Consider the following 17,011-nt stretch of genomic DNA (forward strand, 5'->3'; position numbering starts at 1 on the left):
TCAGATTTTTCAGGAAAAATATGCAGTGGGGAAATAATAGAAAGCTGTCCCCCATAGATGAGCAGGAGAGGTAATATAGAGAGTATAGACTTGAATTGGAACTTAGGTCTGCATTTGGAATAAAAATGCTCAGCAGTCAGATTCAAAGGGGGTACAAGTTTAGAAAAGGACACCTCTTTAACTTCACTTACAATTTGTTACCTCTTTACATGTATGTCAGGTATTTCATTCTTCAGTATGTATAAGGTGCATCTTTCTTGTGTGCCTTATCTTGATCTGTATTTGTGATCAAAAGCTTTTGATTCTCCTATACAATAACAGACTTCAAAAGTCATATTTCACACACAGAGTTGTTATTTTACTAAATATTGAGCCCCCAGATGATTTCCCACTAGAGGACATGAACTGCTCTGTTAACACATGAGTAAGAAAACCTGATATGTTATGCCCATTTTGTGAACATATGTAAACATTATTAGTTAGTTTTTCTTTTGTAACAAGAAGATCAATGGAGACAAGTAGCATTTCTTAATGGAATTATATATGGTTATATGGTGAAAATACCTGGAACCAGGCTTTACTTAACTAAGAATAATTAAACTCAATTTAAAATGTAACTTGTTGCATACAGAGATTCTGACAGCTTCATTGGCAGAGATGAATTAAACTAAGTGGTTACTAGTGCCTCTATGGAATTGAGGTCAAATTTGTCATCATTGGACATTTCTTAAAGCACTAGGAACAGCTTTATGTGTATTATAATTTGCCAAATCTCTTGGGCAGGCTGCCATTTTTGGCTAAAAAATCCTGTTTGCGCAACTATGCCCTGCAAAATTGATGGTATGTAGCATCAACTGCAGTGATTTTTCAGAAAGAAATCATTTCCTACTTCCATCACAAAGCTCCTATATGTAATCCATTTCTTCATCAGGAAGCTGTGGGAGCCATGAGATTAAAGGAGGAATAACTCAAATACCAAAAATAACTGCCTCTGGGATGATTTTCTTTCAGCAGCAATTTTAGAAATTAAAGACTTCCTTCTTCTGTGTCATAATTCCCTGGTACTGATAAAGATTACATGGCAGCCAAGGGAGTCTCATAACAGAAGTAGGAAATGTTTAATTTCTGAAAGGGAAAAAAAGCCACTGTTGCTTATGACATCATCATCTTTATGCAACTGAGTCTAGTGTATGATACCTCTCATCTATGGTGAGAGGATATCTTTAATAATCTGACATGTTGGGGAACTACTGCAGATGGGAACACAGTAGGCTCAGTTTCTTTTGAAAAAGAGTGTTGGCAGCTGTACAAAGTCATTGCCGATCCAGACTCTCATTGAGAACCGCTGCCAGGGCTGCCTACTAGGGAATGACATACCTGGGATGAGGAAGTATCGGTATGTGGCATCTCTGGATCCTGTTGGGGAAGAACTGTACTAGCACTGGTTGGGGGAGCTGTTGTGGCATCCCAAAGGTGGAACTCTGACAAGGGACCTCTGACTGGCTCTGTGCCCTGACTGGCTCTGTGCAATGCAAGCATGTCACATCATTAAAATTGTTCCACATATTGTTTAGAATAGGAATTGATACATGCATCCCATACCCCCAGCTAGCCCTCCCCCTTCGCTCTGTCCCCTCTCCAACCCTTACTGCCCCCCTCTTGAAAATCAAATATGGTAAGGGTGTACTGAAATGGACAGAAATATATCAATAGCCCTAATGGCCTGGTATTTGGAGTCCAACATACTTTTGCTTGGGTAAGTAAAAAGGGAAACATGGCTATGCCTTATGGGATCCCTTGGCACATACATGAGGCCAGATTATGTCCTGTATCATTAATAGTTATATTAAGAAGGTCACAAATCTGGATGGGCATATCAAAATATTTGTCTGACCAGTGGCAATTGTTGAAATAACTGTGTTTGAGAGAAGATAGTTCCAGTAATGACTCAGGATTTATTCTTAGCAGAAACAGAGTAGCTGTAGTGTGTCTGGAGGTTTCCCTTGTTTGTCTTTTTAAAAAAGAAATTTGGATGTATTCCATAATCTATTTTTAAGTGCTATACTGTATGTAGTAACAACATAGTTGCAAGATTGAACATCTTGAAAGATACCATTTGGTAACTGTTGCTTCTGAAAATATCTATATAGTGGGAATCCTGATTTTTGTTTACTTTAATGTTAACTAGTATAGTTTATCTTGCTTACTCATGTATATAGCATTCTGTTTAAACAGGAGTATTTAGCATTTATTTTGGAGGGCTGACTTTTTGCTAATGTACTTTTGATGAGCAGTAGACAAAATATGCTTGCAGGAGGTTGATTATTCCCTATGCTCTTCTTCAGTTTTCATATTAAACAGTACCTTAATAGTTATTTTTGTACCTTTCACTGTTCCCTCTCCAGCCTAGTGAAAATGAAGACTACCATATTTTTTCCATTTATAAGACGACCCGATGTATAAGACGACCTCCCTTTTTCCAACCCCAAATTAGAAAATTTGATTGCTGCCTTCCCCACCACTTCCTAAACCTGGGGCTTAGCAAAAGGAAGGGAGAAGTGGGGATCAAAGGGCTGCATGATCACTGAGCCGGCAACCAGTGGCAGAGGCGGCAGCAGCAGAAGGCGGAGACTGAGGCAATGAAGCAGCCGGGCTTGGCCGCCTCTTGCTGCCCATTGATTGCTGCTGCCGTCACCCAATCACAAGAAGGCTATCACCTCCTGCTGCTGCCTTCCATGTATAAAACGACCCTCAATTTTTCCTCTAATTATTTTAGGAAAAAGTGTTGTTTTATACACAGAAAAATTGGGTATTTTTTTGTCATGAAATGTATAGTGCAAGTTTTATTCACCAGCAGAAGTATAGAAATTAGAGGAGCAAGCAGAAGTGTTTTAGAAGAAATGAAATATGGGTTGAATTTGGCATATACGGTGGTCCTTTGTATTTTTTAAAGGACATTCTTTTGAATTAGTGGTTGGATTGATTTTGAAGAGTTTTATAGCACTAACCATGAAGATTTAAAGAGAATAAATGGAATGCATGAAACCAAAGATGCCAACATCTGGCTGCAAAAAAAAATTGGGAGATCTTTATGCACTAGAGGAGTGCAGTAAGTGGCAGACTCTTGGGAATGCAGAATTCTGTCATTGTCCACCTGCTGGTCTTCTCCATAGCTATTCAACTGAAGAAAGAAAAGAAGTATTTTGAATTAGGTGTTCATTGCCATGTATCTGAATACAGTGTAATTTTATTACCATGTTGTTATTTTATTGTGCCTCATGTCTATGATAATGTACTCAGTGGCATCCTTTTCTTCCATTATTACCAATTGGATTTTTCAAAGAAAGTTATCTTGCTGAAGGAAATTTCAAATTTAAAACATTCTTTTTTCTTTTTTTTTTGTTCTTTTTTGTTCAGTTTTGGAAGGATATTGTTGAAGATAATGAAGTACGTGACCTCATTGCTGACAGAAACAAATCACAAGGTGAGTAGTTTTGCATTACCATTAGGCCACATCTGGTCTGTCTAGAGGAAGAACTAACTATTAAAGTGAATTATTAAAGATAAAGTGAACTATTAAAGATATTGTATCTTTTATAGATACAACATCAGAAGATCGGATATGGGAATCTTTGTTTCATCCACCACGCAAGTTGGGCATTAATGATATTGAAGGACAGCGGGTTCTCCAGATTGCAGTGATCCTGAGAAATCTTTCCTTTGAGGAGGGAAATGTTAAACTGTTGGCAGCTAATCGAACTTGTCTTCGTTTCTTGTTACTCTCAGCTCACAGTCATTTTATTTCTTTAAGACAGTTGGGACTTGACACTTTAGGAAACATTGCTGCAGAGGTAAGGAACAAATACAAATTCTTGTGAATTAAATAGCTTAAATTCGAAAGGTGGAATGAATTTAAATATTATGGGTTAAAAGGAAATTTAAAAGGAAATAACATACATTGTAAAAACACAGGTGGGTGATAGTTTGATTAGACCACTGAAATCTCACAAATAGGCTAGCTTTTCTGCAAGTTTTTTCACCATGCTATCATTGCTGAGCTTGAGAGGAGGCAGAAACAGAATACTGTTCCCCTCCCAGCAAATTGCAATTCCCAGTCTAATGAAGCATCTTTCAAGGCTTGAAAGCTAGCCTGAGATTTTAGATATTACGCACCCTCGTTCGTTTAGTCGTGTCCGACTCTTCGTGACCCCATGGACCAGAGCACGCCAGGCCCTCCTATCTTCCACTGCTTCCCGTAGTTGTGTTACGCACCCTAGTTTTGCACAAAAGAGGCTTAGCTCTTTCTTTCACATGAGTATAAGTGATTTTGTTAAGGCTTCCTTCAGTTTTGCACAATAGTTTTGAATATTTTTAAAAAGCATATTTTTATATTGTTTTACATTGTTTAAAAAATGTAATGATCTGTTTATTGTTAGCCACCTAGGTGAAAGTTGGCATGTGTATGTATTTGCATCTGTGTGTGTCTGTATAATAGAATAGTATTGTCATTTGCCTGAAATCATATTAAAGCATTAGATTTACATACTTCAAATGTACTTTTTTTAGACAACTATTTCATAGAAGACAATACCCTGAGGTGATGATTCTCAAAGGATATAGCAAAGTGGATGAATTTTTAGCATTAAAAACAAGCTACATGTATCATTAGAATTAAAAGCCATGAATTGTCAGTGGCGGTTTTTAAAGCATCTGCAAATTAATTGCAAATCTTGCAGCATAGTATAATTGAATGCAGTGAAAACATGTACCTGCCTGCAAACATTGTAGAATAGTTTGTGATAATATTTGAGAATTACAACTAAAATTACAACTAACTCATGATAAAATAAAAAATAATTTCTTCTAATTTGGGAACTGCTGTGTCTACATTGTAATCCTATGCGTACTACCCTGGGAGATCAACCCATGAACCAAGGAGATTACTCCAAATCATGCATTTAACCAGCAGTGAAGTACCTTGTAGAGAACTGAGGAACCTTCAGCTCTCCAGAAGCAGATGAACTACTTCCATCATGCCTTACCATTGACTAGGTTGGCTTCAGTTGCTGTAGACTGAAGTTCCCAACTCCACAGGTTGTTGGGAGCCCTGGCAGTGAGTCAGAGACATTTGGAGGACCATAGATTGTCCTGAGGAGGAGTTTAAAGTAAATCCCGCTGCATTTGGTGGGGTTTACATCCAGCTGAGTGCATGCAGGTTTCTCTCTATATGCTGCAGTACTATGCACATCTTCTTGGTGCTATGTTCCATTTAAATAACTGAAATCCCATTGAAATCCAATTTTTAAAACTGCACAAAGGACATTCAATTCAGTAACAAAAACCCCAATGTATGTCAAATAAAGAATAGATATATCTTACACAGCACTGGAATTATATTGCACTTGTTAGGTAGTATTTGAATAGTTGATGTATTGAATCTGAAAATGTCCTAATATTGTTTGACTATAAATGTTATTGTACAACCAGTCATTTATAATTCCACACATTTTAAATAAAGTTAATGTGCATCTCTTTCTTTCTCAGCTTCTTTTGGACCCTGTTGATTTCAAAACAACTCATCTAATGTTTCACACTGTTACGAAATGTTTAATGTCAAGAGATAGATTCTTAAAAATGAGGGGTAAGCTCTTAAGTAGTTACAACTTCTACTCTAAATAATTAGAAAATATTTTTGTTTCTAAAAAGCTCTTGTGGTTTTTTTTAAGGCATGGAAATCTTGGGTAATCTTTGTAAAGCTGAGGACAATGGTGTCTTAATCTGTGAATATGTAGATCAAGAATCCTACAAAGAAATCATCTGCCATCTCACTTTGCCTGATGTGCTTCTTGTCATATCTGCTCTGGAAGTGCTCTATATGCTCACTGAAATGGGAGAGGTAGCCTGTACAAAGATAGCTAAAGTTGACAAAAGTATAGGTAAGTAAGAATTTTTTTGAAAAATACTGGAGAGGGTCCAGCAGAATATTAGCAGGGACATGGGTGGTACATTGTTAAGCATTATTTCTTGCCAAGTAAAAAATCACTGCCAGATGGCTGCTGCTGTGATCAGGACTGCCAGTGGTGACCTAGCAGCAATGTTTTACTATTAAAGGTTCCCCTCCACACACACTCACCATTCTGAGGCTCCCAAAGGCTTTCCCGGGATAAAAGGGTGGCCTAGAAGCCTCAGAACCAAAAAGGAGGGGATGGGATACTTATAATTATCTTAAGTTGAATGCTTCTGGCAGCTGATCAAGATTATGTGGTACAGTTACACAAACAGGATTTTGCTAGGGAGGAATTAGTCTATACAGCTTGAGTCTTAGAATCAAATACATTTGTAACATTAAGGAAAATTACTTCTACAAAGATTGTTAAAATTATTTTTGAAGAATAATATGTGGATATCCTCTTACCGTTGCTAATTCTAACAAAAAAGAGCCATTTCTTATTCAAAAGAACATATTGTCCATCAGAATTATATATCTAACAGTGAGTGACACATTTCTTTCGTGGTAAGTTTCCATCCAACATCTTCAAATTATCCGTTAGCAAATGCAGAGTGTCTTGCAAAAACCATCAGCAAACCTCCTGTGAGACCTTCCTGCCAGTCACCATGTCTGTGGAGATTACTGGTAAGAACTGGCCTCAAACCACCAGTAAGCAATCCTGGATCACACCCTTACAATTTCAAACACTGTATATAACCTATGAGTTTCTCAGAGAGACAGGTAGCAAAAGTTATACAAGTATTGCTTTGCCAGGTGTTAACAGCCAGGCAACACAGAGGGCACAATTTGATTATGCAACTGGCTGAGCAGTTCCCTTTGTGACTGATTGCACAATACATCATTGAAAACACTTCATGGATAGTGCTTCCGCCTTTGTGCTGTTTTAGCTACCACATGTATAATGTTAAATTACACCTGTATAGCTACACAGTGAGATTACAGGCATATACAGATCTTTATATTTGGCTGGCTGGCTGTTGTATCTATCAGATATAGTTGTCTCTATAAGTTGTGCATAATATATAGATATATATGCTGTATATATGCAGACAGCACACATTTGCATTCCAGCAAAGAAAGCCAGTGCACCCTGGAGTGTAAATTTAAGGTGTTGGAGTTGCATATTATTCATGTTTTTGTTAATACCCTGAACTCCTTGTGCTGTGGCTTGGGCCAACTACCATCTCTCTCACATTGGTGCCTCACTAGACAAATAAAATATTTGAAAAATATTTCTCCATTGGAATGCATTGAAACCTGTTTAATGCGTTCCAATGGGGAAGAATGTCGTTGTCTAGCGAAGATCGGCCATAGGCAAGCCGCTTTGTGAACCGCCGATCAGCTGTTTAAATAGCTGTCTTGTGAAGCTTAGGTCCCGAAAACACCCGTTTTGCTAGCACGAAGGGAGCTGTCAAAATCGTTGTCTAGTGAAAATTGGTTTGCGAAGCAGGGACCAAACATTGTCCAGTGAAATTCCCCCATAGGAATCATTGTTTTGCGAGTTGCTATAGCGATCACAAAAAGTCAATGTCTAGCGAAAAAACTGTCATGCGGGGTAACTGTCTAGCGAGGCACCACTGTATAGTGATCTGCCTTATAAGTATCTTTTCTAAAAAGTGACTGCTATATAAATGAAAAGTTATAGCAATAACTGTTCTCCATATACTGCTCCAATGAAGCCCATATTCTCCATCTATGAAGTTCAGATTCTTTGTATAATGAAAGTCAAATAAGTTATGTAAAACTGCTGATCATCCCTAGTCTGTTCTGCCCACTAGTGGGATTTTTTAAAAAGTGGATAGAATCCAAGTTGCAGTACTGTGGTGTGGGAGAAGTTACTACTGTAGTAAACAACAGCTTAAATTTCTTAACAGTTTATACAAAGTACTGGATTCTATATTAGACACAATATTGTATTATTAATTTATGTTAATCTTGCGTTCAGTTATATGATGGTATGTTATCTAGAATCTTCTTCATTTATTAAAAAAAAAAGAGGAGGGAAAGATCAAAATGAGTATCCGGATTCTTCATTGTAAACATAGTATATTTTATTATACAGTGGTGGCCCGCTTGACGACAATAATGTGTTCCAGCAAAATCGCTGTACAGTGAAATCGTCGTCAAGCAAAAAAAACAAAAAACATTGACACGGGGCAGTGCATTCCAATGGGGGAAATACCTGATCGTCCTGCGAAGATCCTCTATAGGGTGGTCATTTTCCAATGCCTGTAAAGCGAAAATAGGTCAGCAAAACAACAGGGGGCCATTTTGCGAACTGCCGACCAGCTGTTTTTAGATCGTCGTTAAGCAAAATATTGGTTCCTGAAGCAGGGAACTGATAGTTGTGAAGCAAAAAAGCCCCATTGAATTATCGTTTTACGATCGCTATAGCAATCGCAAAAAACTCATCATTAAGCAATTTCCTCGTCAAGCGGAGTAGTCGTCAAGCGGGGCACCACTGTATATGTTTTGTTATATATTTTGTATAAATGAGAAACAGTTAAAATATGAAACTATCTTTTTACGTAGATAAATAATGGATCTTCATAAATTGTCATTACATTATAGTCATGCTGAATGATCTTACCATTTCAGATACATTAGTATGTCTGGTCTCAATGGACATCCAGATGTTTGGACCTGATGCACTCAGTGCTGTAAAACTTGTTGAACATCAAAATACCAGCCACCAAATACTATCAGAAGTTAGGCCACAGGCAGTGGAGCAGGTTCCGTCACAGACACATGCACCTGTTACCCCAGGTTAGTATTTCATTTGCACAGCAGATTCCTTTTTATATATTCTGCCTGCCTGCTATATAAACTGACATATAACTAGGTATAACTAGGTACACCCTTATATATATTGGAATATTTGGGCATGTGCTTTAAATTCACATGGGCTGTAAAAATATTTTTTTTCTTTAGAGAATGATAGTATTCCTGCAGAGGTTGTATCACTGAGTCAGGTAGCCATGTTTGCATACATCAGCATAGTCTATATCCAAGGCAGATTGTGAGGTAATTTTAACAGTGACTTGTACTAGTTATTGTATGCTTATTAATAATGCTTATTAATAATGAATATGCAGGGGAGTGAGCATGGTCAAAGTTGTAGTACACAAATATATACATTGAACCAAAAAGAGGCAAGAGCAGAAGAGTTTTACTGAACTCTGCACTGCCTGTTCTGTATTAGGTGGAAATGGGCCCTTAATTAAAAAAAAAGAATATGGGATTAATAGTAATCATAATATTTATATTGTGTTCTACAACAGAGTGCATTCACACACACACCTGTACATCAATGTAAAACTCCTCAAAATAAGCAATAATAAAAAAGAATTAACTATATTCATATATCTGGAATTTCCATTCGTTATGATAGGACTTATAAATCATTAAAGCAAACTTGATTTACTAGACCCATTGCCTGCTAGTTAACATCTGTGATCTCAAGGACTGAAACTATAATACTTCATATATTTATGAATAGTTATGTTTGAGGCAGGGGATGAAAACTGGAGATTTTATTAAAAATTGATTAAATTTTTAATCTTAACTTTTTATGTCCTCTAGCATCAAGAGCACCACAACATGTTGCACCACCACCAGGAATAGTAGAAATAGACAGTGAAAAATTTGCATGCCAATGGTAAGCAACTAATTCTGTTACAGCATTTCAGTTGCCTTATGAATAGTGGTTGGCTGTTACTTTATTTATTTGTAAAGATTGGCGGTGTAATAATATCAAAAACATAAATATGTGAACTCATTTATTATTTGTTGCTTGGTAGAAGATTCTTCATACAATATTTTTCCTTTTCTTTAACTTTGGTATGAATAGTTAGCAGAGATTAAAATTCTGTTTTTTGAAGATTTTTCTTTATACTTTCTAAGCCAGTTTTTTTTAAAAAAAGGCTAATTCAGACTGTTTTGTATTTAAAGTTCTTCAGTACAGTATTCAGAAGATTTAAATATATTTTCACAGCAAAATATGGGGTTGGTCTTGCCTTTGTCTTAAGAGGGCTATGGATTATTTTGCTGCTTTCACCTGCTGAACTATTGTCACATGCTTAAATATATCTATAAATGTGTGTCTAAGCATCAACTAGATTTTCGCAGTATTGAATATTCTGTACTTTTTCTAGGTATGGTCAGTTTTTTCAAAATATCTTTTACTTAGAAAGGTGAATGAATGCTGTCTTAATGCCATACTTTGCATAAGATCAACATATAACCACTCTGAGTTGTATTAATGATTAACTTTGAATATAAGTCTCATAATCATGCTGAAAGCATATACAGCATATACTTGGATAGTTATTGCTAAGAAGTAGGTATTTACTGTAATAATTCCAAGATTGTTTCTTCCTGTAGTTAGCAACCATTATAGTTACAATTTAATAAACAACAACAAAATTTTCTTCCCCATTTTGGAGGAGTAACTAGAATAGTCATTAAAATATGTGGATGTTAGAAGTTACTGGCCTCTGATAGAAGACTCACCCCTGCTGATCCATCATTGAATTTATGTTGCTATAATTGTATTTATGTTGTTGTTAGCCGCTCAGAGTGGTATAGATTTATCAGATGGGCGGGATATAAATCAAATAAATAAAATAAAATAAAATAAATTGCCTTGACACCAGCAGCGCAGCACAAAGAAGTACTTGAACCATCTGGTATTTCTCCACCATCATTTTTTGAGTCCGCACACCCATAACTTAAACATTAATTTAAAAGTTACAGCCCAGACTATAAACTCCAGTGATATGCCATTGCACAAAAAGCTATTAATTACAAGGAGCTAGTTATTTTTACTTAATTATTTTCAAGCACTGAATATTATTTTTTTAAATGTGGTGCAGCACACATAGCCACATATACAGGTGGCTTGTCTGAAGCTATATCTGGAACAGTGAATGAAGATTTTGTATGAATAGGCATACTAGAAGTGCATTTCCTTCAAAAGTTTGAGAATATTGCTCCTAGACAGCTACCAGAAAGGCACTTTTGTTTGTGCCGTGTGTACTTACCTATTTATCTGTTGCTTCCCTTAGGTTGAATGCCCATTTTGAGGTGAATTCAGATTGCTCAATTTCCCGAGCTGAAATGTATTCTGAATATCTCTCCACCTGCAGTAAACTTGCGCGAGGTGGAATCCTGACATCAACTGGATTTTATAAATGTCTTCGGTAAGATGAAATCGTTCCTCAAATAAACCACATCGTGGGATTGTGTAATGTTTTGCAGGTTGTATTGATTGCCATACTTCAGGGGAAACTGTTCTTAGAATATCATTTATCAATAAATTTTATATTAGAGGCAGCAGTTGTTTGTAAGGGAGAAACAAAGGTTAAGTAAACATTCAATATGGATTTCTGTTTTATCTTTTGAAACTAGAGCTTTTAACCTTCAACCAACAGTCTTGCTGTGCTTCCTTTGAATCTAGTCTTGTCTGTAAGAAAGTCACCCAGAATGCCATTGCACTGGGGTGACTGCTGGATCTTAGTGGGCTGAAATTAGCTCTTGCCCTGTTTTGTGTTTCAGTTATACGTAACTAAATAACTTTTATGGGCTAACAGTATTATTATGCTTTCAGCACTTTCCCATCTTGCTCCTTTCTTTCCCTTCCATTTGCTCTGCAGCCTGGTCCTCCATGTCACTTCTGTTGCCAATGCCTTCTCTTTCTTGGTGCTGAAACATGAGCTGATTCCACAAAGTGGAGAGTTACTATCTTCTTAGCAAAGGTAGTGGGAAGCACTGAAATAATCACCACTTTTTAAATCCTCACTCTCGACAGAAAATGAAATGCCCAGCAATTGCTTGGAGAAATATTTGTGATGGACATAGCTTGCCACAGTTTTTAAGAAACATACTTGCTGACATAGCAAGTTTTTTAATGGCAAAAGTTAAGTGAAAATAGTAGCAAAATCTGTTATCATATTACCAATGCGAATAATTTCAATCTTTGCTTGTGTTTGACAGAACTGTATTTCCAAACCACTCAGTGAAGAGAGTAGAGGATCCAAATAATAATGGGCAGGCGCATATTCATGTGGTAGGAGTAAAAAGGAGGGCTATACCACTCCCTATTCAGATGTACTATCAACAACAACCTTCAACCCCTGTTCTCCGGGTTGATGCTGTTCCTGAGGTAGCCCCATCTTCTTCACCAGCAGGTATTCATATGTTGTGAACATTGCGTATTGTCTACGAGTTGTGCATTCCTTTAAACTACAAGAGTGCAAAATGTTGGCTGTGATAATACTGTAGTACAGTGGTGCCTTGCTAGACGATGATAATCCATTCCATTGAAATTGCTGTTTAGCGAAATTTTTTTCTAGTGAAAAGCATTTCCCCATTGGAATGCATTGAAACCTGTTTAATGTGTTCCAATGGGGAAGAATTGTCATTGTCTAGCTAAGATTGGCCATAGGAAAGCCACTTTGTGAACCGCCGATCAGCTGTTTAAATAGCTGTCTTGCAAAGCTTAGATCCCGAAAACACCCATTTTGCGAGTGCGGAGGGAGCTGTCAAAATCGTTGTCTAGCGAAAATCGGTTTGCGAAGCAGGGACCAAACATTGTCCAGCGAAATTCCCCCATAGGAATCACTGTTTTGGGAATTGCTATATCGATCACAAAAAGTCAATGTCTAGCGAAAAAACTGTCATGTGGGGCAACTGCCTAGCGAGGCACCACTGTATAAAGTAGTGTAGTGTTCAGGTTGGTGCACAAATAGTGCTACGGCATGAAGTCTCAGGTTCAAACACACTGTACTTCCCTACACAGTACTGTTCTTTGTGGTCTCTGACCTGCACATAACGCCTTTGCGCATGTGCAGAGAGATATCTGGAGTATTCCAGTATTTATTTATTATTTGACCATCTTTTACTCTTTTATTTATTGTTTATCAACTAAGAATAAGGTGGGAAATACAAAAGGTAAAAGGAAGTAGGGGGAAGGGGGAAGGGTTAGGGGGGTAGGAGAATACAAAGTATACAATCATCCAATCTATTTGTGTTACAATAACAAATCATTTTTCTGCTTTTATTACAATTTGATTACCCTCCAGCTTTCAAGTTACAGTTACATCTTAGTTTAAATCTATGTTACTCCAACACTATGTGGAGACTGAAGCCATTTATATACCGTATTTGCCGGCGCACAAGGCGACCGGCCGTATAAGATGACCCCACCCCCAGCAGGAGGAGGAGGAAGAGGGGAAACGGGGGGTGTCATCTCTTTCATCTCATCTACTATTTGGCTAAGACGTTCATTTACTTGCTGAAATCCTGCTGTTATTATATTTTGCATGGTAGTCTGCTATTCTTTGCCTGATTCTTGTGCCACTAATTTTCCCAAACTTTGAGACTGGGCAAAAAAGGTATCCAGCATTTGGTGCTTTAGTTTTCTGGAGGCCATTTCGATCTTTTCAATGAATGGGGTTTGTGTAAATAATACTATATCCTTCACCAAAGTGACCAATCCTCAAATATACCACCTATTCTTTCAGAAGTTTCCACTATTTTATCAACAAACCAAACCCACAATTAAAAACCTCCCCTAGAATCTTTCTCCAATCTTTACACAGATGTTATAGTATGTAAATCAACTTTTAGCCTAGCAGTTTAAAATACAACCATGGTAAAAATATTCCTTCTTTTCCAGAAACCTAACAAAGTTATATTATCAGAGTCCCACGAAGTCCATTGAAAAAGTCCAAGCTAAACAGCAATCACTGGGTTTCAGTCTCTCCAGTAGGTGTCCTTATAGTCCATCGTATGTTCCTTCTATTACTAAATATTCAGTCAAGAACTCCAGTCCTGGTTTTCCTAGCTCCACAGTCAACCCTCGACCAACGTTATCTCTCCCAGACCAATGCTGTTACGAAGTCTGGTACCACAATGTTGTTTTCCAGTCTGGTTTCCATGCTTCTAAAAGCTCATTTCTTCTTATCCAGAAAATTAACAGAATTCTATTATCAGAGTCCTACACAATCTAGGGAGAAAGTCCAAGCTAAACAGCAATCACAGGATTTCAGTCTCTGTTTCTCAATCTGATTTCCTTTTTTTCTAAAAGCTTCAAGTCCCCATCGACTATTATTCACTCTGGGATTTTTTCCAGAAACAAAAGATTATTCTTTTTCGTGGCCTCTGTAAATGCACACATATGGGTATTGTCTGCGCCTGCGCTGACTCTCTTGGAAGATTCTAGAGCTAAAAGTAACAATTTTATGGTGTGATCCTTCACGAGGTATATGCTCCTCCCACCCACCATCTTCCCCAGTTCCTTTTTTCCGCCGGGCTGAACGGTTCTCAGGAAAGATTGAGCGCTTCGCTAGTTGCCTTTTGGCTATTTTTCTAGCTCCTTTGAGCTTTTGTTTGTTTTAATTACCTACTTAGTGATCCTCCGCATCTTTTGTTTGCCTAATCGGCTCCCCGCAGTCTTTTTTATCCCTTTTTCCCTTTTCTCCCCTTCCCCCCCTTCCCTAGTTCTTTGCTTATGGCCTCACCGTCTCCTTTTAAAAGGTGTACGACCTGTGCAAATAAAATTGCACTTTCTGACGGTCATAACCAGTGCCTTTTTTGTTTGGGTGAGGAACATCCTACCCATTCGTGCCCTGCTTGTAAAAATTTAACAAAGCGGGCACTTAAACAGAGGCTCCAAAAACTTCGGTCTTACCTTTGGCAAACAGCCATGAATCCTCCTACTTTGTCTTCAGAAGCGGCTAGATCTCCTGCCCTTTCAGTCGATAGACTTCCAGCGGGCCAGCCTACCTCTGATTCAACCTCCGTGCTACCAGTTAAGGACACTGCTGAAAAAGCAAAATCGTCTGGTAAGCACAAGCTGCCCTCTTCTCAGAAGTCTCGAGCTCACGATCCCAGCTTGAAGAGAAAACCTAAACCTGCCCCTAAGAGGCCCAGAAAGGACAAACTTCCCAGAGTGGAGCCCCCTCAGCCTTCTCTGCCTTCCCCTATCCTCAAGGAATCGTCCAGGGAAGCCCCTGATTTAGCCTCGGACAGAGATGATGCCCATGATATTGCCCCCCCCACGATGCCGCCCCAAACCCTGAGCATTGGCCTCAACGCAGCTGCGCCACAGTCCAGCCCAACCTCAGCCCATTCCAACCCTGACTCAGGGCGGGCAGCTGAAAGCTCGGCATCCGATCTGGAGGTTCCCCCTTCGCCTCCATGGAAGACAACGGAGAAACGAAAGCACCTCTCTCCACCGAGGTCGGTCCCATCGCAAGGCGATTTATGCCTTTTTCCAATGGTACCATATCATTTTGACCCCTTCATGTGGCAATCCTGGTATGAGAGGTTCCAGCCTGAGCAGGCTAAACGGCCAAAAACGACGCCGGAACTCCCCCATGCCATTCCCTTTGTGGACTCAAGCTGCCTCCGTGCGACTGTCTCGGCCCTGGCAGTTTCGGCTCCACCCATTCGCCCCCTCGTCCCATCGAAGCAGATGCAAGACAAGTACCTACCAGTGCATCCTGCACCCTCGATGCCGGACCCAGTAACATCTCAGGGCCCTTTCGAAGACTTGCCACCCCAAGGGCTTCAAGCTCCCCCGATGGAAGGCTTTGGCCCATCGGACTACCCTTTGTCTCCAGGCTCCCCTGCATCTTCGGAGACACAACACTCTCAGTCCCAGATACGAGGGGCAGCCATGCTTCATCCTCCTCAGATGACTTCTCCTATTCAACCCTCATCTTTCAGATGGCACAAGCCCTAAATCTCGACACTGAACAACCCCCGTCCGCTGATGCCGACCCGGTGTTCGATGACATTAACCAGGAGCGTCCCGTTCCTTTGAGTCTCCCCTTTAACAAGTCTATCCTTCAACTTATCAAGGACACTTGGGGAAAAACCCCTTCAATCATGCAGATCTCTCGCCGCACCAATGGCCTCTATAGGTCCCATGGTGCCGATGCTGAATTCCTCAACAAACATCCAGTGCCTAATTCTATCATTGTCGAGTCTAGTCAAGCTCGATCTCAGGCTAAGTCCAAACCTACCCTTGCCAATAAGGACGGCAGGAAAGTCGACACAATGGCCAAACGAATTTACTCTCTGCAAGTCTTCTTACTCAGAAGCATCAGTTATCAAGCAACTATGGGCGCGGTGGTGCTGTGGGCTAAACCGCCGCCCCTAGAGTCGGACACGACTGGACAAAAATTGTCAAGGGGAACCTTTACCTTTACCTTTATGGGCGCTTTTCAGCATCATCTTTGGAATCAAGTCCTTCCTTTCATTGAATCATCTCCTGAACCCATGAGATCCGACCTCATCAACATCCATTCACAGGCTGTTTCTCTCGCCAAGTATCAGAGGATTGCGGCGCGACACTCCGCTGAGGCCGCTTCTAAAACTCTAGTCACCTCTATTTCCACAATCTCTGATGACACCAAGTCGAGAATTGAGGACTTGCCTTTTGATGGTGCTGGCCTGTTCAACTCCACAACTGATGACGCCATGGAAGACTTCCATAAGAAGTGTAAGACTGCACACTCTTATTCTGCCCAGCCGTCTTCCGTCTATCAATGGCCCTTCTACCGTTCGGGCCAGTATCATCCTAAACAATATCAAAATCAAAGGTTCCAACCTTATAGACAATATCGCCCCCATCAAGCTGACAAATCCCTACCTGCCCCTCAACCTCTGATGGCATCATACCGACCTCAAACCCTGCCTCGCCAATGCCAGTCCTTTCGAAAAGGACAACAAAAGGGTAAGCAATACTGACAACTACCTATGCCTCCCTTGTCTGATATCCCTCTCTGCACAGTGAACTGTACCAGACTGGCTCCATTTTTCCATCGTTGGCGATTATTACCTCAGACAAATGGGTTCTATCCATTATAGCTTCTGGCTACCTCATAGAGTTCTCCAAACTACCTCCGTTGGGGTTCATTCGATACACCTCCTACTCTTCTGCTTTGCAGGACGAGGTCACCAAACTTCTCCAAAAACATGCCATTTTTTCCC

At 39.4% G+C, this 17,011-nt stretch overlaps 1 protein-coding gene across 3 annotated transcripts in view; it reads left to right on the forward strand.

The window, feature by feature from the left end:
- Window positions 1–17,011, forward strand: part of ARID2 (AT-rich interaction domain 2) — a 146,095-nt gene that overhangs the window by 79,913 nt on the left and 49,171 nt on the right. For all 3 annotated transcript variants that reach the window (XM_020795508.3, XM_078376880.1, XM_020795513.3), the window contains 8 exons: window positions 3,418–3,484; window positions 3,601–3,851; window positions 5,545–5,641; window positions 5,727–5,936; window positions 8,609–8,776; window positions 9,593–9,668; window positions 11,077–11,211; window positions 12,005–12,198. In XM_020795508.3, coding sequence (XP_020651167.3) covers window positions 3,418–3,484; window positions 3,601–3,851; window positions 5,545–5,641; window positions 5,727–5,936; window positions 8,609–8,776; window positions 9,593–9,668; window positions 11,077–11,211; window positions 12,005–12,198 — 1,198 coding nt within the window. The remainder of the gene's footprint in view (window positions 1–3,417; window positions 3,485–3,600; window positions 3,852–5,544; window positions 5,642–5,726; window positions 5,937–8,608; window positions 8,777–9,592; window positions 9,669–11,076; window positions 11,212–12,004; window positions 12,199–17,011) is intronic.

Source organism: Pogona vitticeps, chromosome 5 (genome assembly GCF_051106095.1).
Source record: "Pogona vitticeps strain Pit_001003342236 chromosome 5, PviZW2.1, whole genome shotgun sequence".
In the NCBI taxonomy this organism is placed as follows: Eukaryota; Metazoa; Chordata; class Lepidosauria; order Squamata; family Agamidae; genus Pogona; species Pogona vitticeps.